The 21,157-nt window shown below is 44.0% G+C and overlaps 1 protein-coding gene across 1 annotated transcript in view; it reads left to right on the top strand.

Moving 5' to 3' along the window:
- The window catches only part of LOC124265135, a 154,827-nt gene that overhangs the window by 47,086 nt on the left and 86,584 nt on the right, over positions 1-21,157 (top strand). The window contains 8 exon segments of the mRNA XM_046699930.1: positions 4,166-4,270; positions 4,273-4,288; positions 6,572-6,646; positions 6,649-6,713; positions 9,216-9,264; positions 9,267-9,328; positions 9,694-9,828; positions 12,991-13,061. Coding sequence (XP_046555886.1) covers positions 4,166-4,270; positions 4,273-4,288; positions 6,572-6,646; positions 6,649-6,713; positions 9,216-9,264; positions 9,267-9,328; positions 9,694-9,828; positions 12,991-13,061 — 578 coding nt within the window.

The raw sequence follows: 21,157 nt of genomic DNA, 5'->3' as shown, positions 1-21,157 counted from the left end.
CTCAAATTCCAGTGACGTCGAGACTGACACGAAGTTCCTGGTGATGCTCAGGGACAACAACCGTTGTAGGCGATACGTCTGCTGCTTTGTGCTCTGGGACAACAACGGACGTCTGGCTGTATACTCGGCCCATTGTAGGTGATATCAGACCGTGCTGCTTTGTGCTCTGGGACAACAACGGACGTCTGGCTGTATACTCGGCCCATTGTAGGCGATATCAGACCGTGCTGCTTTGTGCTCTGGGACAATAACGGACGTCTGGCTGTATACTCGGCCCATTGTAGGCGATATCAGACCGTGCTGCTTTGTGCTCTGGGACAACAATGGACGTCTGGCTGTATACTCGGCCCATTGTAGGCGATATCAGACCGTGCTGCTTTGTGCTCTGGGACAACAACGGACGACTGGCTGTATACTCGGCCCATAGTAGGCGATATCAGAGCGTTCTACTGAACGTGGAATGCACTGTTTTTACGCGTCTCCTGACATGAACGGATGAAGCCTCGTGAGAATGAGAAGGGCTGTTGCCGGTGACGGCCCATAACGTAATTAGGTCGCTGGTGTTTTCTATCCAAGCAGCTGATAGTCGAGGGATGACAACCAACATATGAATATAGGCCTGACTGTCATGCCAGCATTCCGCATACCAATTATTTGCCATCTTCGAGTAGTCGGCAGTTGAGGAGGCCACAGATTCGCTTTAGAAACAACGCAATCAGTTGAATTTCCCAGCTATCGAGCTATAAGACCAGTTTACAGAAACTACATATGTGCTTAATGACGATACACATGCTGCACGTGCTGCTCGCCTTTGGTCGTAACACGTGCACGTCCTGGTGTGGAGCACCCGAAGGGTAAAAGTATTCATACCAACAAACATCATAATAATATGAATATAAATGGCAAAATGGGGTTTGAAAATCATAGGTGTCTGATGCTTTATGAAACACATATGCATTGTTATCGCTCTCGTCCTTTCTAGCATCATAAATATTATCAAAGTATTTCTTGAAATAAAATCAGCTATCACAGATAGTAAACCACATGTCTGACACATGAAACCAGATATCTGACGTCAAAAAACCATATGTCTGACACATGAAACGATATATCTCACGTCAGAAACCATATGTCTAGCACGGGACACCAGATATCTCACGTCAGCCATATGTCTGACACATGATATATCTCACATCAGAAACCACATGTCTAGCACGGGACACAGATATCTCACGTCAAAACCATATGTCTGACACATGAAACGATATATCTCACATCAGAAACCACATGTCTAGCACGGGACACCAGATATCTCACGTCAGAAACCATATGTCTGACAGAAAATACCAGATATCTCACATCAGAAACCATATGTCTGACACATGAAACGATATATCTCACATCAGAAACCACATGTCACGTCAGATATCTCAAGTCAGAAACCATATGTCTGACATGAATCCAGATATCCCACATCAGAAACCAGGTATCTCACATCAGATATCTCACAAGAAACCATATTCTGACACATGAATCCAGATATCCACATCAGAAACAAAATTTCTAACACATGAAACCAGATATCTCACATTAGAAACCATATGTCTGACACATGAAGGGAAATATCTCACGTTTGTGTTTTGTATTGAGCATGGTTTAGATACCAATATCGATAAAACTACGCTAATGGTCTTGAAGGAAGTTGGGACCTTATTAAGTAAATGTGGCCAGCTCTTCCCCAAAAACACGCTGGTAGGGGTGAGGACACTTTATCATCGTAGAGCAGTCAGATCGATACACATCATCCTGCAGCGTTTGAAAAATTATAAATGAACAGCAAAATCACCCATCTTATAAGAAATGTTCTATAATACAACAAATATTTATGAGATAATAATATTTTACAGGTTACATTCAGTAAGCTATGATAAACCATACCCATTTATGGAATAGAGTGTGGATATCTCCACCCTTCTGGAACATGTAACAACATAACCTTATCCCACTCCTTTATAACAGTGTCCTTTGGTACAGAGCTTTACATGACTTGAGTAACTCCAGGGTTGTTTAACTACAGGGTGGTTTAAATGTAGGGATGCTCTCGCCTTATTTTCAGTGGTTCTCACATCAGTTATGTATTGAGACCGGAATGTGTATCAACACTGAAAAGATACAAAGACTGTGTTGTGTCCACCACAAAAGGCTACCCCACCGCTATGTAAAGGCGACTACAGAGTATATTTACTATGTAATGTCTGTAAGCACAACACTAATTTGAATGTCATCATTTAATCGAATTATAACGTCTGTTTATGACATGTAAAAGCACGTATGTAGTTTTGAGCCGATGGCCTACACAAACAGAATAAGGAATTGTATATATCATGTCAGAAAACTGAAATCAGGTATCTTCAGTTAAAAATGCTATCTCACATCATAAACCATGCACAGATATATGTACATTCCTTTCACTACATGTTACCCTCCTGCTTGACAACGGTTCAAGACTGTGTATACCACTACATGTTACCCTCCTGCTTGACAACGGTTCAAGACTGTGTATCCCACTACATGTTACCTGCTTGACAACGGTTCAAGACTGTGTATCCCACTACATGTTACCTACTTGACAACGGTTCAAGACTGTGTATCCCACTACATGTTACCCTCCTGCTTGACAACGGTTCAAGACTGTGTATACCACTACATGTTACCCTCCTGCTTGACAACGGTTCAAGACTGTGTATACCACTACATGTTACCCTCCTGCTTGACAACGGTTCAAGACTGTGTATACCACTACATGTTACCTGCTTGACAACGGTTCAAGACTGTGTATACCACTACATGTTACCTGCTTGACAACGGTTCAAGACTGTGTATCCCACTACATGTTACCCTCCTGCTTGACAACGGTTCAAGACTGTGTATACCACTACATGTTACCCTCCTGCTTGACAACGGTTCAAGACTGTGTATCCCACTACATGTTACCTGCTTGACAACGGTTCAAGACTGTGTATACCACTACATGTTACCCTCCTGCTTGACAACGGTTCAAGACTGTGTATACCACTACATGTTACCCTCCTGCTTGACAACGGTTCAAGACTGTGTATACCACTACATGTTACCCTCCTGCTTGACAACGGTTCAAGACTGTGTATACCACTACATGTTACCTCCTGCTTGACAACGGTTCAAGACTGTGTATACCACTACATGTTACCCTCCTGCTTGACAACGGTTCAAGACTGTGTATCTCACTACATGTTATCTGCTTGACAACGGTTCAAGACTGTGTATACCACGACATGTTACCTGCTTGACAACGGTTCAAGACTGTGTATCCCACTACATGTTACCCTCCTGCTTGACAACGGTTCAAGACTGTGTATACCACTACATGTTACCCTCCTGCTTGACAACGGTTCAAGACTGTGTATACCACTACATGTTACCTGCTTGACAACGGTTCAAGACTGTGTATACCACTACATGTTACCCTCCTGCTTGACAACGGTTCAAGACTGTGTATCCCACTACATGTTACCCTCCTGCTTGACAACGGTTCAAGACTGTGTATCCCACTACATGTTACCCTCCTGCTTGACAACGGTTCAAGACTGTGTATCCCACTACATGTTACCCTCCTGCTTGACAACGGTTCAAGACTGTGTACATGTTACCTGCTTGACCACTGTGTATACCACTACATGTTACCTGCTTGACAACGGTTCAAGACTGTGTATCCCACTACATGTTACCCTCCTGCTTGACAACGGTTCAAGACTGTGTATCCCACTACATGTTACCCTCCTGCTTGACAACGGTTCAAGACTGTGTATCCCACTACATGTTACCCTCCTGCTTGACAACGGTTCAAGACTGTGTATCCCACTACATGTTACCCTCCTGCTTGACAACGGTTCAAGACTGTGTATACCACTACATGTTACCTGCTTGACAACGGTTCAAGACTGTGTATCCCACTACATGTTACCCTCCTGCTTGACAACGGTTCAAGACTGTGTATACCACTACATGTTACCCTCCTGCTTGACAAACACAACATAAAGGAAGTTGTTATCCATAAAGTTTGTCATATTGTACTTCTCAGCTTCAACAATGACCACTCAAAGAAGTAACTTACTATCTGTTTCAGTATCGTGTATGGGCGAGGAAGAACGTCCTGACTCAGCTGGATTACGCTCTGGATGTGGGGACAAAGGTCATCTCGCACTACGAGACATACTTCAACCACACGTTCCCCCCCTGCCTAAACAAGGTATGACACAATCCCCTTACCTAAACAAGGTATGACAAATCCCCTTATCTAAACAAGGTATGACAAAATCATTAACCTTAACACGCTTTGACACAATCATTACCAAAACAAGGTATGACGCAATCATTACCTAAACAAGGTATGACTTAACAAGGTTAACTAAACAAGGAATGACACAATGATTCCCCTAAACAAGGTACAACACAATCATTACCTAAACAAGGTATGACACAATCTTTACCTAAACAAGGTATGACACAATCATTACCTAAACAAGGTATGACACAATCATTTACCTAAACGAGGTACAACACAATCTTTACCTAAACGAGGTATAACACAATCTTTACCTAAAAGGTATAACCCAATCCCTTTACGAGGGTACAACACAATCTTTACCTAAACGAGGTATAACACAATCTTTACCTAAACAAGGTATGACTCAGTCCCTAACCAATCAAGCTATGACACAAATTTTACCAAAACATGCTATGACACAATCTTTACCTAAACGAGGTATGACTCAATCGCCTAACCTAAACAATCTATGACGCAATCGTTACCTAAACAAGGTATGATAAATCTTTACATAAACAAGATATGACGCAATCCCGTGCCTAAACAAGGTCTGACACATTACCTTAACCATGAAATCATATAATCCACCTACCTAAAAAGGCATAGCTCCTTTTAAATAAACAAGGAATCACACATAACCCTAATCTAAACAGGTATGATACAACCCCTTTATCTAAACAAGTCATCACATATCCTATGTGCCTAAACAATTCATCATATATTCCACTGAACCTAAACAAATAATCGTATATTCCCCAGTACGTAAACAATTCATCATATATTTCCCTGTGTACCTAAATAATTCATAAAATATTCCCCTGTACCTAAACAACTCATCATATGCTCCCCTGTACCTAAACAACTCATCATATATTCCCCTGTACCTAAACAATTCATCCTATATCCCCTGTACCTAAACAATTCATCCTACATCCCCTGTACCTGAATAATTCATCATATTTTTCCCATGTACCTAAGCTAGGCATCACATATACCCTGTACCTAAACATAGCATCACGTCCCCAAGTGCCTAACAAATCATCACATATTCCCCTGTACCTAAACAATTCATCATATATTCCCCTATGCCTAAACAATTCATCATATATTCCCAGTTCCTAAATAATTCATCATATATTGCCCTGTACCTAAACAATTCATAAAATATCCCCTGTACCTAAATGATTCATCATATACTATCCAAAACAGAAACGCATAGGCCAGAAATCTGTTGCGAAAATGTTGTATTTTCAAACATGTATAACTCGTCTACAAGTAGATTTCAGGGAATGAATTTTAGCATCAGTTCAGAAGAAGGTACTGTATGTACAACCAAGTCGATACTTTTAGATAAAGGAGACACTGAGCGCGATGGTGACCACGTAGCATGGTCCCACGTCGGGTCTCCTGGCTCTTAGTCCAATCTCTCAACCTGTTCCGTACATTTTGACCGGATATCCTCTGAAGTCCAGGCACCCTGGCTGCTGTGCTCTCACCCGTGGCAGTACGATCAACTTTTGTCTATGGTGAAATGGGCGTACTGCCATTGATTACTATTACATTGGTACGCATTGTGAAATATTGGATTAAGATTATCACCAGTGACGGAAACCGATATATAAGCATTATATATAGAGGCAAATGTTGGCAATCGCTTTTGAAAGTATGTATGATGTATTTGTCATGTTGGCCGTTGGCCTATTAAAGAAATAAACAAACAAACATATGAAGTACCCGGATGTACCGATCTGTACGAGGACGGTCATTTGTTATACCTGTTTGGTTGTAACGAGCTGCAAGCCGTAATATTGTGCTCAGACTAACATTCAGACGCCTGGCAACAGAAGATTGGTAATCTCCAGCGTGCATTCTTTCAATGGCGATGTTCCGTGTCGCAGCGTCAAGACGTAGCGTATGTAGTCATTTGACCTTGAAACTCATTCAAAACGTATCAACACTTTTGTTTCATATTTTGACGATTGTTTGAACACAATAGGTAATTAATAGATATTAGAAAATACAAATCGCCTATTCGTTTCTTTTTTGGGATAGTATATATTCCTAAACCTAAACATCACATATCCCCTGAAACGATTTTGAAAGGACTGAAACAATAGCCAGGAATGGTGCAAGGTCTCTGGTTCATGTTGTTGTGTTGAAGCTAGATCACAGACGATGGACAGTTTGCCTTGATGCGTGTTCCAGACATGATCGCGATCCCCGACTTTGCAATGGGCGCCATGGAAAACTGGGGGATGATCACGTACCGTGAAAGTCTGCTGCTGTCACCAACAACTATGCTAAACAACAGGTCTTGGTGGCAATTGCCCATGAACTGGCACATCAGGTATAGAAGATGTCGCCAGGTGAACACTTGATTACTTACTGTTCATTTTGTTCCAGGTAAACACTTGATTACTTACTGTTAATTTTGTCCCAGGTAAACTGCTGTTGATTTATATATATCTGTCAAGAAATGTTGCTTTCGCCAGGTATAAACTCAGTTGATGATGCTCATTTAGATGTGGGTGTCAGTCGTCTAACACTGGTCCACCTGCAGGTGGTGGTAGTGGTCCATGGACCATCACAAGGAGGACAGTAACACTGGTCCACCTGCAGGTGGTGGTAGTGGACCATGGACCATCACAAGGAGGACAGTAACACTGGTCCCCCTAAGGAGGACAGTAACACTTGTCCACCTGCAGGTGGTGGTAGTGGTCCATGGACCATCATAAAGAGGACAGTAACACTGGTCCCCTGCAGGTGGTGGTAGTGGTCCATGGACCATCACAAGGAGGACAGTAACACTGGTTCCCCTAAGGAGGACAGTAACACTGGTCCACCTGCAGGTGGTGGTAGTGGTCCATAGACCATCACAAGGAGGACAGTAACACTGGTCCACCTGCAGGTGGTGGTAGTGGTACATTGACCATCACAAGGAGGACAGTAACACTGGTCCACCTGCAGGTGGTGGTAGTGGTCCATGGACCATCACAAGGAGGACAGTAACACTGGTCCACCTGCAGATGGTGGTAGTGGTCCTTGGACCATCACAAGGAGGATAGTAACACTGGTCCACCTACAGGTGGTGGTAGTAGACCATGAACCAGCACAAGGAGGACAGTAACACTGGTCCACCTGCAGGTGGTGGTAGCGGTCCATGGACCAACACAAGGAAGACAGTAACACTGGTCCACCTGCAGGTGGTGGTAGTAGACCATGAACCATCACAAGGAGGACAGTAACACTGGTCCACCTGCAGGTGGTGGTAGTGGATCATGGACCATCACAAGGAGGACAGTAACACTGGTCCACCTGCAGGTGGTGGTAGTGGTCGATGAACCATCACAAGGAGGACAGTAACACTGGTCCACCTGCAGATGGTGGTAGCGGTCCATGGACCATCACAAGTAGGACAGTAACACTGGTCCACCTACAGGTGGTGGTAGTATACCATGGACCATCACAAGGAGGGGACAGTAACACTGGTCCACCTGCAGGTGGTGGTAGTGGACCATGGACCATCACAAGGAGGACAGTAACACTGGTCCACCTGCAGGTTGTGGTAGTGGACCATGGACCATCACAAGGAGGACAGTAACACTGGTCCACCTGCAGGTGGTGGTAGTGGTCGATGGACCATCACATGGAGGACAGTAACACTGGTCCCCCTGCAGATGGTGGTAGTAGACCATGGACCATCATAAGGAAGACAGTAACACTGGTCCACCTGCAGGTGGTGGTAGTGGTCCATGGACCATCACGAGGAGGACAGTAACACTGGTCCACCTGCAGGTGGTGGTAGTGGTCCATGGACCATCACGAGGAGGACAGTAACACTGGTCCACCTGCAGGTGGTGGTAGTGGTCGATGGACCATCACGAGGAGGACAGTAACACTGGTCCACCTGCAGGTGGTGGTAGTGGACCATGGACCATCACAAGGAGGACAGTAACACTGGTCCACCTGCAGGTGGTGGTAGTGGTCCATGGACCATCACAAGGAGGACAGTAACACTGGTCCACCTGCAGGTGGTGGTAGTGGTCCATGGACCATCACAAGGAGGACAGTAACACTGGTCCACCTGCAGGTGGTGGTAGTGGTCCATGGACCATCACGAGGAGGACAGTAACACTGGTCCACCTGCAGGTGGTGGTAGTGGACCATGGACCATCACAAAGCCGACTGTTATCCTCACATAAACACGTCGCTTTTAAATTATGGGTAAACCTGAGTATTATTATTGCTGTTGGTACGTTCAGCAATGTGTTAAATACACGGGTTTACATCTCTCGATGGGAGCATCGAAGGGAGCACCTGCCTGAGTATTATTATTGCTGTTGGTACGTTCAGCAATGTGTTGAGCCACGGGTTCACATCTCTCGCTGGGAGCATTGAAGGGAGCACCTGCCTGAGTATTATTATTGCTGTTGGTACGTTCAGCAATGTGTTGAGCCACGGGTTCACATCTCTCGCTGGGAGCATCGAATGGAGCACCTGCCTGAGTATTATTATTGCTGTTGGTACGTTCAGCAATGTGTTAAGCCACGGGTTCACATCTCTCGCTGGGAGTATTGAAGGGAGCACCTGCCTGAGTATTATTATTGCTGTTGGTACGTTCAGCAATGTGTTTAGCCACGGGTTCACATCTCTCGCTGGGAGTATTGAAGGGAGCACCTGCCTGAGTATTATTATTGCTATTGGTACGTTCAGCAATGTGTTGAGCCATGGGTTCGGGAAGCACCTGTCTGAAATTGCTGGAATATTGCCAAAGGTGGCGTATAACTGTATTCACTCTCTTTCAGTGGTTTGCTAAAGGTTGCGTATAACTGTATTCATTCTCCTTCAGTGGTTCGGGAACCTGGTGACACCGAAATGGTGGGACGACTTATGGCTCAATGAGGGTTCGCCACATTTGTGGAATATATGGGATCGGATCTAGTAGAGCCACAATTTAAGATGGTAAGTAGTAAGTTGTTTGGAGGTTGTTAACGCCGCGTTCTGCAATATTCAAGCAATATGGCGGCAGTTTGTAAACAATCGAGCCAATTCAGTGATGTAACCACTGGCGGTAGAACAGTCTGTGAAATAGGCACCTCTCAGTTCATATTTACAGAACTGTTCAATACTGAAACAGTCACTAACATCAATGGTGAACATCCACCTTGAACAATCAGGTTTAACCATATCATCAATCTTCCAGTGACTGTTCCGTTTATTTCATTCTGTACACAACACGACTTATGTGATTTGATGACCTCCGAGACGGGTGTGAGGCTTTTGTGGTTTGAGGTTGGATGACGTCATTATGGCATGCTACTTTTCAGTTTGAGCAGTTCGTGGTGCAAGAGATGTTTCCTCTATTTACTGAAGACGGCTTAGTGACGTCACACCCGGTCTATGTTGATGTGAAAACTGTCGACGAAATCAACGAAATATTTGACGACATTTCCTATAACAAGGTTTGGGTATTAGCGTCTCTAAAGGCGTTTTATGTGAACTGCTCTCCAGCTTATAACTGTGCAGTAAGGAATGAATGGTAGCACTCTGTCACTACCATATTTACTTCACGATTAGGAAAGGCAAGGCTTAATGTCACTGTCAAGATTATTGCACGAAAGCAGGTATGTGTATGTGTGTGTGTGTGCGTGCGCGCGTTTGTGTGTATGTGTCAAGCATTTTATGGATAGACGACTTCTTCATTGCAATAGCAATAGATGGGACGTTTCGGTGAAGACCGTTAGATGGCACGTGATTAAGTGCTGAAATATTGTTCATCCGTAAAAACGTTTTCATCTTTCTTGATAATGATGGTGAGGATGTGGAGAATTTATGTGAGCTTTCAACCGTACTGAATGAACCAGGCAATTCCATGTTTCATCGTAAGAGATGGGTTTGTAGCAGAGCCATGTGGCAACCTGATGGGGGCGTTAGGGCTGTACAATTAAACTTATATGAATTTGTAAATTTGGAAATTTGCAAGAAGTGAGTAGAGAAATAATTGTCCTTGTTTGTTTCGTATTCTATATAACGAGCTGTATGACGGAACTATGTATATTATCAAGTCTGGGCCAGACGATCCAGTGATTGTCATCATTGCAAACATTGTGTTTGTATCTAGCCATGGCTTATGTATGTGATGAGTGTGATACTGTCGTGTATTACACGTTCCACAACACTGACGGCGACATTGTCTTTGTGTCTAGAACCGTAGCCATGGCCGATATATCTACCCCGGTATTCATTAACCGCAGCATAGCAGAATAATATCATAACGTTATTAGACAGAGTGAGTGAGTGAGATTAGCAGCAGCATAATACTATAAGCTTATCAGACTGGTGAGTGAGTGAGTTTAGCAGCATAATACCATAACGTTATTAGACAGAGTGAGTTTAGCAGCATAATATATCATAACCTCATCAGGCAGAGTGGAGTGAGTGGAGTTAAGGCAGAGTGAGTGAGTGACGTTATCAGCAGCAGCATGATGCCATAACGTTATCAGACAGAGTGAGTGAGTGAGTGATTTTAGCAGAATAATACCATAACGTTATCAGACAGTGAGTGAGGTGAGTGATTAGCAGCAGCATAATACCATAACGTTATCAGACAGAGTGAGTGAGTGAGATTAGCAGCATAATACCATAACGTTATCAGACAGAGTGAGTGAGTAAGTTTAGCAGCATAATACCATAACGTTATTAGACAGAGTGAGTTATCAGACAAAGAGTGAGTGAGCTTTAGCAGCATAATACCATAACGTTATTAGACACAGTTATTAGACAGAGAGTGAGATAAGCAGCAGCATAATACCATAAGCTTATCAGACAGAGTGAGTGAGTGAGTGAGTGATTTTAGCAGCATAATACCATAACGTTATTAGACAAAGTGAGTGAGTTTAGCAGCATAATATATCATAGCCTCATCAGACAGAGTGAATGAGTGAGGTTAGCAGCAGCATGATATCATAACGTTATCAGACAGAGTAAGAGTGAGTGAGTTTAGCAGCATAATACCAAAACGTTATTAGACAGAGTGAGTGATGAATTTAGCAGCATAATACCATAACGTTATTAAACAGAGTGAGTGAGTGAGTTTAGCAGCATAATACCATAACGTTATAAGACAGAGTGAGTGATGAATTTAGCAGCATAATACCATAACGTTATTAAACAGAGTGAGTGAGTGAGTTTCGCAGCATAATACCATAACGTTATAAGACAGAGTGAAATGAGTGAGTGAGTTTAGCAGCAGCATGATACCATAACGTTATCAGAGTGAGTGAGTGAGTTTAGCAGCAAAATACCATAACGTTACAAGACAGAGTGAGTGACAGATATTAGCAGCATCATAATACCATAACCTTATGAGACAAAGTGGTGGAGTGAATTAAGCGGCATAATATCATGGCGTTATTAGACAAAGTGGTGATTGATTTGAATGAGTTAAGCGGCAGCATAATACCATAACGTTATCAGACAGAGTGAGTGGAGTGAATCAATTTAGCAGCAGCATGATACAATAACGTTAATAGACAGAGTGAGTGAGTGAGATTAGCAGCATCATAATACCATAATTTTATGAGACAGAGTAAGTGAGTTAGTTTAGCAGCATAATACCATAACCCTATCAGAAAGATTGGTGAGTGAGTTTAGCAGCAGCATGATACCATAAAGTTATCAGACAGAGTACGTGAGTGAGTGATTTTAGCAGAATAATAGCATAACGTTATTTTGCAAATGAGTGAGTGAGTTAAGCAGCATAATGCCATAACGTTACTAGACAGTGGGTGAGTGATTGATTGAGTTTATCAGCATAATACCATAACGTTATTAGACAGAGTGAGTGAGTGAATGAGTTTAGCAGAAGCACAATGCCATAACGTTATTAGACAGAGTGAATGAGCGAATGAGTTGAGCAGCAGCATAATACCATAACGTTATTAGACAGAGTGAGTGAGTGAGGATTAACAGCATCATAATACCATAACCTTATCAGACAGATTGAGTGGAGTTTAACAGCATAATACTATAAGGTTATTAGACAGAGTGAGTGAGTTTTGCAGCATAATATCGTAACGTTATCAGATAGAGTGAGTGAGTGAGTTTAGCAGCAGCATGATACCATAACGTTATCAGACAGAGGGAGTGAGTGAGTGAGTTTAGCAGCATAATACTATAACGTTATTAGACAGAGTGAGTGAGTGAGATTAGCAGCAGCATAATACCATAACCTTTTCAGACAGGGGTGAGTGAGTAAGTTTAACAGCATAATACTATAAGGTTATTAGACAGAGTGAGTGAGTTTTGCAGCATAATATCGTAACGTTATCAGATAGAGTGAGTGAGTGAGTTTAGCAGCAGCATATTACCATAACGTTATAAGACAGAGTGAGTGAGTGAACGAGTATAGGAGCACAACATAATATCATAACGTTATTAGACATAGTGAGTTGGTGAGTTTAGCAGCAGGATACCCTAATGTTATCAGATAACTTGATTTGTACCTTCAATCTGCCATTTACAGGTGATGATTCTGCACTCAATGACCGTTTCGATAGAGTGAGCTAGTTAAAGGTCGATTTTGTAGCCATGTGGGGACCATTTCACATTTTATTTAATTTCAGGGAGGGACTGTGATAAGAATGCTGAGGGTTTTCATCGGTGAAGATACTTTCCCAGAAAGGTTTATCCGTAAGTAACATGTGTCTAGTAACAGGGTACTTTAGTGTGGATGTATACTTCTATTGTAGTTGTTGTGATCCATAGTTAGCAGTTCCATCAATCTCAGAAGTTTCAGTCATCCTTCCCCACCCTTTACAATAGTCTACAATAGCCCACATTGTTTCTGTTGGTATAAAGTTTCGGTTTTGTCTGAGTCATAACATCTAGGCCTTGTGTGGCATGGGTGCCACAGATGTCTATATACCAGTAACATCTAGGTAGTGTGTGGTATGGGTGCCACAGATGTCTGTATACCAGTAACATCTAGGTAGTGTGTGGTATGGGTGCCACAGATGTCAGTATACCAGTAACATCTAGGAATTGTAGTGTGGTATGGGTGCCACCAGTATGTCTGTATACACAGATAGTAACATCTAGGTAGTGTGTGGTATGGGTGCCACAGATGTCTGTATACCAGTAACATCTAGGTAGTGTGTGGTATGGGTGCCACAGATGTCTGTATACCAGTAACATCTAGGTAGTGTGTGGTATGGGTGCCACAGATGTCTGTATACCAGTAACATCTAGGTAGTGTGTGGTATGGGTGCCACAGATGTCTGTATACCAGTAACATCTAGGTAGTGTGTGGTATGGGTGCCACAGATGTCTGTATACCAGTAACATCTAGGTAGTGTGGGTATGGGTGCCACAGATGTCTGTATACCAGTAACATCTAGGTGGTGTGTGGTATGGGTGCCACAGATGTCTGTATACCAGTAACATCTAGGTAGTGTGTGGTATGGGTGCCACAGATGTCTGTATACCAGTAACATCTAGGTAGTGTGTGGTATGGTATTGGTATGGGTGCCACAGATGTCTGTATACCAGTAACATCTAGGGTAGTGTGTGGTATGGGTGCGACAGATGTCTGTATACCAGTAACATCTAGGTAGTGTGTGGTATGGGTGCCACAGATGTCTGTATACCAGTAACATCTAGGTAGTGTGTGGTATGGGTGCCACAGATGTCTGTATACCAGTAACATCTAGGTAGTGTGTGGTATGGGTGCCACAGATGTCAGTATACCAGTAACATCTAGGTAGTGTGTGGGTATGGGTGCCACAGATGTCTGTATACCAGTAACATCTAGGTAGTGTGTGGTATGGGTGCCACAGATGTCTGTATACCAGTAACATCTAGGTAGTGTGTGGTATGGGTGCCACAGATGTCAGTATACCAGTAACATCTAGGTAGTGTGTGTGGTATGGGTGCCACAGATGTCTGTATACCAGTAACATCTAGGTAGTGTGTGGTATGGGTGCCACAGATGTCTGTATACCAGTAACATCTAGGTAGTGTGTGGTATGGGTGCCACAGATGTCTGTATACCAGTAACATCTAGGTAGTGTGTGGTATGGGTGCCACAGATGTCTGTATACCAGTAACATCTAGGTAGTGTGTGGTATGGGTGCCACAGATGTCTGTATACCAGTAACATCTAGGTAGTGTGTGGTATGGGTGCCACACAGATGTCTGTATACCAGTAACATCTAGGTAGTGTGTGGTATGGGTGCCACAGATGTCTGTATACCAGTAACATCTAGGTAGTGTGTGGTATGGGTGCCACAGATGTCTGTATACCAGTAACATCTAGGTAGTGTGTGGTATGGGTGCCACAGATGTCTGTATACCAGTAACATCTAGGTGATAGTGTGTGGTATGGGTGCCACAGATGTCTGTATACCAGTAACATCTAGGTAGTGTGTGGTATGGGTGCCACAGATGTCTGTATACCAGTAACATCTAGGTAGTGTGTGGTATGGGTGCCACAGATGTCTCTGTATACCAGTAACATCTAGGTAGTGTGTGGTATGGGTGCCACAGATGTCTGTATACCAGTAACATCTAGGCAGTGTGTGGTATGGGTGCCACAGATGTCTGTATACCAGTAACATCTAGGTAGTGTGTGGTATGGGTGCCACAGATGTCAGTATACCAGTAACATCTAGGTAGTGTGTGGTATGGGTGCCACAGATGTCTGTATACCAGTAACATCTAGGTAGTGTGTGGTATGGGTGCCACAGATGTCTGTATACCAGTAACATCTAGGTAGTGTGTGGTATGGGTGCCACAGATGTCTGTATACCAGTAACATCTAGGTAGTGTGTGGGTATGGGTGCCACAGATGTCTGTATACCAGTAACATCTAGGTAGTGTGTGGTATGGGTGCCACAGATGTCTGTATACCAGTAACATCTAGGTAGTGTGTGGTATGGGTGCCACAGATGTCTGTATACCAGTAACATCTAGGTAGTGTGTGGTATGGGTGCCACAGATGTCTGTATACCAGTAACATCTAGGTAGTGTGTGGTATGGGTGCCACAGATGTCAGTATACCAGTAACATCTAGGTAGTGTGTGGTATGGGTGCCACAGATGTCTGTATACCAGTAACATCTAGGTAGTGTGTGGTATGGGTGCCACAGATGTCTGTATACCAGTAACATCTAGGTAGTATGTGGTATGGGTGCCACAGATGTCTGTATACCAGTAACATCTAGGTAGTGTGTAGTATAGGTGCCACAGATGTCTGTATACCAGTAACATCTAGGTAGTGTGTGGTATGGGTGCCACAGATGTCTGTATACCAGTAACATCTAGGTAGTATGTGTGGTATGGGTTGCCACAGATGTCAGTATACCAGTAACATCTAGGTAGTGTGTGGTATGGGTGCCACATATGTCTGTATACCAGTAACATCTAGGTAGTGTGTGGTATGGGTGGGTGCCACAGATGTCTGTATACCAGTAACATCTAGGTAGTGTGTGGTATGGGTGCCACAGATGTCTGTATACCAGTAACATCTAGGTAGTGTGTGGTATGGGTGCCACAGATGTCTGTATACCAGTAACATCTAGGTAGTGTGTGGTATGGGTGCCACAGATGTCTGTATACCAGTAACATCTAGGTAGTGTGTGGTATGGGTGCCACAGATGTCTGTATACCAGTAACATCTAGGTAGTGTGTGGTATGGGTGCCACAGATGTCTGTATACCAGTAACATCTAGGTAGTGTGTGGTATGGGTGCCACAGATGTCTGTATACCAGTAACATCTAGGTAGTGTGTGGTATGGGTGCCACAGATGTCTGTATACCAGTAACATCTATGTAGTGTGTGGTATGGGTGCCACAGATGTCTGTATACCAGTAACATCTAGGTAGTGTGTGGTATGGGTGCCACAGATGTCTGTATACCAGTAGCATCTATGTAGTGTGTGGTATGGGTGCCACAGATGTCTGTATACCAGTAACATCTAGGTAGTGTGTGGTATGGGTGCCACAGATGTCTGTATACCAGTAACATCTAGGTAGTGTGTGGTATGGGTGCCACAGATGTCTGTATACCAGTAACATCTAGGTAGTGTGTGGTATGGGTGCCACAGATGTCTGTATACCAGTAACATCTAGGTAGTGTGTGGTATGGGTGCCACAGATGTCTGTATACCAGTAACATCTAGGTAGTGTGTGGTATGGGTGCCACAGATGTCTGTATACCAGTAACATCTAGGTAGTGTGTGGTATGGGTGCCACAGATGTCTGTATACCAGTAACATCTAGGTAGTGTGTGGTATGGGTGCCACAGATGTCTGTATACCAGTAACATCTAGGTAGTGTGTGTGGTATGGTTGCCACACATGTCTGTATACCAGTAACATCTCGGTAGTGTGTGGTATGGGTGCCACAGATGTCAGTATACCAGTAACATCTAGGTAGTGTGTGGTATGGGTGCCACAGATGTCAGTATACCAGTAACATCTAGGTAGTGTGTGGTATGGGTGCCACAGATGTCTGTATACCAGTAACATCTAGGTAGTGTGTGGTATGGGTGCCACAGATGTCTGCATACCAGTAACATCTAGGTGTGTGTGTGGTATGGGTGCCACAGATGTCTGTATACCAGTAACATCTAGGTGGTGTGTGGTATGGGTGCCACAGATGTCTGTATACCAGTAACATCTAGGTAGTGTGTGGTATGGGTTGCCACAGATGTCTGTATACCAGTAACATCTAGGTGGTGTGTGTGGTATGGGTGCCACAGATGTCTGTATACCAGTAACATCTAGGTAGTGTGTGGTATGGGTGCCACAGATGTCAGTATACCAGTAACATCTAGGTAGTGTGTGGTATGGGTGCCACAGATGTCTGTATACCAGTAACATCTAGGTAGTGTGTGGTATGGGTGCCACAGATGTCTGTATACCAGTAACATCTAGGTAGTGTGTGGTATGGGTGCCACAGATGTCTGTATACCAGTAACATCTAGGTAGTGTGTGGTATGGGTGCCACAGATGTCTGTATACCAGTAACATCTAGGTAGTGTGTGGTATGGGTGCCACAGATGTCTGTATACCAGTAACATCTAGGTAGTGTGTGGTATGGGTGCCACAGATGTCAGTATACCAGTAACATCTAGGTAGTGTGTGGTATGGGTGCCACAGATGTCTGTATACCAGTAACATCTAGGTAGTATGTGGTATGGGTGCCACAGATGTCTGTATACCAGTAACATCTAGGTAGTATGTGGTATGGGTGCCACAGATGTCAGTATACCAGTAACATCTAGGTAGTGTGTGGTATGGGTGCCACAGATGTCTGTATACCAGTAACATCTAGGTAGTGTGTGGTATGGGTGCCACAGATGTCTGTATACCAGTAACATCTAGGTAGTGTGTGGTATGGGTGCCACAGATGTCAGTATACCAGTAACATCTAGGTAGTGTGTGGTATGGGTGTCTGCCACAGATGTCCAGTATACCAGTAACATCTAGGTAGTGTGTGGTATGGGTGCCACAGATGTCTGTATACCAGTAACATCTAGGTAGGTGTGTGGTATGGGTGCCACAGATGTCTGTATACCAGTAACATCTAGGTAGTGTATGTGGTATGGGTGCCACAGATGTCTGTATACCAGTAACATCTAGGTAGTGTGTGGTATGGGTGCCACAGATGTCTGTATACCAGTAACATCTAGGTAGTGTGTGGTATGGGTGCCACAGATGTCAGTATACCAGTAACATCTAGGTAGTGTGTGGTATGGGTGCCACAGATGTCTGTATACCAGTAACATCTAGGTAGGTGGTGGTATGTGGTATGGGTGCCACAGATGTCTGTATACCAGTAACATCTAGGTAGTGTGTGGTATGGGTGCCACAGATGTCTGTATACCAGTAACATCTAGGTAGTGTGTGGTATGGGTGCCACAGATGTCTGTATACCAGTAACATCTAGGTAGTGTGTGTGTATGGGTGCCACAGATGTCTGTATACCAGTAACATCTAGGTAGTGTGTGGGTATGGGTGCCACAGATGTCAGTATACCAGTAACATCTAGGTAGTGTGTGGTATGGGTGCCACAGATGTCTGTATACCAGTAACATCTAGGTAGTGTGTGGTATGGGTGCCACAGATGTCAGTATACCAGTAACATCTAGGTAGGTGTGTGGTATGGGTTGCCACAGATGTCTGTATACCAGTAACATCTAGGTAGTGTGTGGTATGGGTACCACAGATGTCTGTATACCAGTAACATCTAGGTAGTGTGTGGTATGGGTACCACAGATGTCTGTATACCAGTAACATCTAGGTGGTGTGTGGTGGTATGGGTGCCACAGATGTCAGTATACCAGTAACATCTAGGTAGGTGTGTGGTATGGGTGCCACAGATGTCAGTATACCAGTAACATCTAGGTAGTATGTGGTATGGGTGCCACAGATGTCCAGTATACCAGTAACATCTAGGTAGGTGTGTGGTATGGGTGCCACAGATGTCTGTATACCAGTAACATCTAGGTAGTGTGTGGTATGGGTGCCACAGATGTCAGTATACCAGTAACATCTAGGTAGTGTGTGGTATGGGTGCCACAGATGTCTGTATACCAGTAACATCTAGGTAGTGTGTGGTATGGGTGCCACAGATGTCTGTATACCAGTAACATCTAGGTAGTGTGTGGTATGGGTGCCACAGATGTCTGTATACCAGTAACATCTAGGTAGTGTGTGGTATGGGTGCCACAGATGTCTGTATACCAGTAACATCTAGGTAGTGTGTGGGTATGGGTACCACAGATGTCTGTATACCAGTAACATCTAGGTAGTGTGTGGTATGGGTGCCACAGATGTCTGTATATACAGTAACATCTAGGTAGTGTGTGGTATGGGTGCCACAGATGTCTGTATACCAGTAACATCTAGGCAGTGTGTGGTATGGGTACCACAGATGTCAGTATACCAGTAACATCTAGGCAGCGTGTGGTATGGGTGCCACAGATGTCTGTATACCAGTAACATCTAGGTAGTGTGTGGTATGGGTGCCACAGATGTCTGTATACCAGTAACATCTAGGTAGTGTGTGGTATGGGTGCCACAGATGTCTGTATACCAGTAACATCTAGGTAGTGTGTGGTATGGGTGCCACAGATGTCAGTATACCAGTAACATCTAGGTGGTGTGTGGTATGGGTGCCACAGATGTCTGTATACCAGTAACATCTAGGTAGTGTGTGGTATGGGTGCCACAGATGTCTGTATACCAGTAACATCTAGGTAGTGTGTGGTATGGGTGCCACATATGTCTGTATACCAGTAACATCTAGGTAGTGTGTGTGGTATGGGTGCCCACAGATGTCTGTATACCAGTAACATCTAGGTAGTGTGGTATGGGTGCCACAGATGTCTGTATACCAGTAACATCTAGGTAGTGTGTGGTATGGGTGCCACAGATGTCTGTATACCAGTAACATCTAGGGTAGTGTGTGGTATGGGTGCCACAGATGTCTGTATACCAGTAACATCTAGGTAGTGGTGTGTGGTATGGGTTGCCACAGATGTCTGTATACCAGTAACATCTAGGTAGTGTGTGGTATGGGTGCCACAGATGTCTGTATACCAGTAACATCTAGGTAGTACCATGTGTGGTATGGGTGCCACAGATGTCTGTATACCAGTAACATCTAGGTAGTGTGTGGTATGGGTGCCACAGATGTCTGTATACCAGTAACATCTAGGTAGTGTGTGGTATGGGTGCCACAGATGTCTGTATACCAGTAACATCTAGGTAGGTGTGTGGTATGGGTGCCACAGATGTCTGTATACCAGTAACATCTAGGTAGTGTGTGGTATGGGTGCCACAGATGTCAGTATACCAGTAACATCTAGGTGGTGTGTGGTATGGGTGCCACAGATGTCCGTATACCAGTAACATCTAGGTGGTGTGTGGTATGGGTGCCACAGATGTCTGTATACCAGTAACATCTAGGTGTAGTGGTGTGGTATGGGTGCCACAGATGTCTGTATACCAGTAACATCTGGGTAGTGTGTGGTATGGGTGCCACAGATGTCTGTATACCAGTAACATCTAGGTAGTGTGTGGTATGGGTGCCACAGATGTCTGTATACCAGTAACATCTAGGTAGTGTGTGGTATGGGTGCCACAGATGTCAGTATACCAGTAACATCTAGGTAGTATGTGGTATGGGTGCCACAGATGTCAGTATACCAGTAACATCTAGGTGAAGGTGCCAATGGTGTAACATGTGTAATTATAGGTATGGGTGCCACATATGTCTGTATACCAGTAACATCTAGGTAGTGTGTTGGTATGGGTGCCACAGATGTCAGTATACCAGTAACATCTAGGTAGGTGTGTGGTATGGGTGCCACAGATGTCAGTATACCAGTAACATCCTAGGTAGTGTGTGGTATGGGTGCCACAGATGTCTGTATACCAGTAACATCTAGGTAGTGTGTGGTATGGGTGCCACATATGTCTGTATACCAGTAACATCTAGGTAGTGTGTGGTGTATAGGTGCCACAGATGTCTGTATACCAGTAACATCTAGGTAGTGTGTGGTATGGGTGCCACAGATGTCTGTATACCAGTAACATCTAGGTAGTGTGTGGTATGGTATGCCACAGATGTCTGTATACCAGTAACATCTAGGTAGTGTGTGGTATGGGTGCCACAGATGTCTGTATACCAGTAACATCTAGGTAGTGTGTGGTATGTGGGTGCCACAGATGTCAGTATACCAGTAACATCTAGGTAGTGTGTGGTATGGGTTGCCACAGATGTC

This window comes from Haliotis rubra, unplaced genomic scaffold (assembly GCF_003918875.1).
Source record: "Haliotis rubra isolate DU_JTF1 unplaced genomic scaffold, ASM391887v1 Scf962, whole genome shotgun sequence".
Classification (NCBI taxonomy): domain Eukaryota; kingdom Metazoa; phylum Mollusca; class Gastropoda; order Lepetellida; family Haliotidae; genus Haliotis; species Haliotis rubra.
The sequence above is the reverse complement of the archived record's forward strand: the minus strand, read 5'-3'. Positions and strand labels throughout refer to the sequence as shown.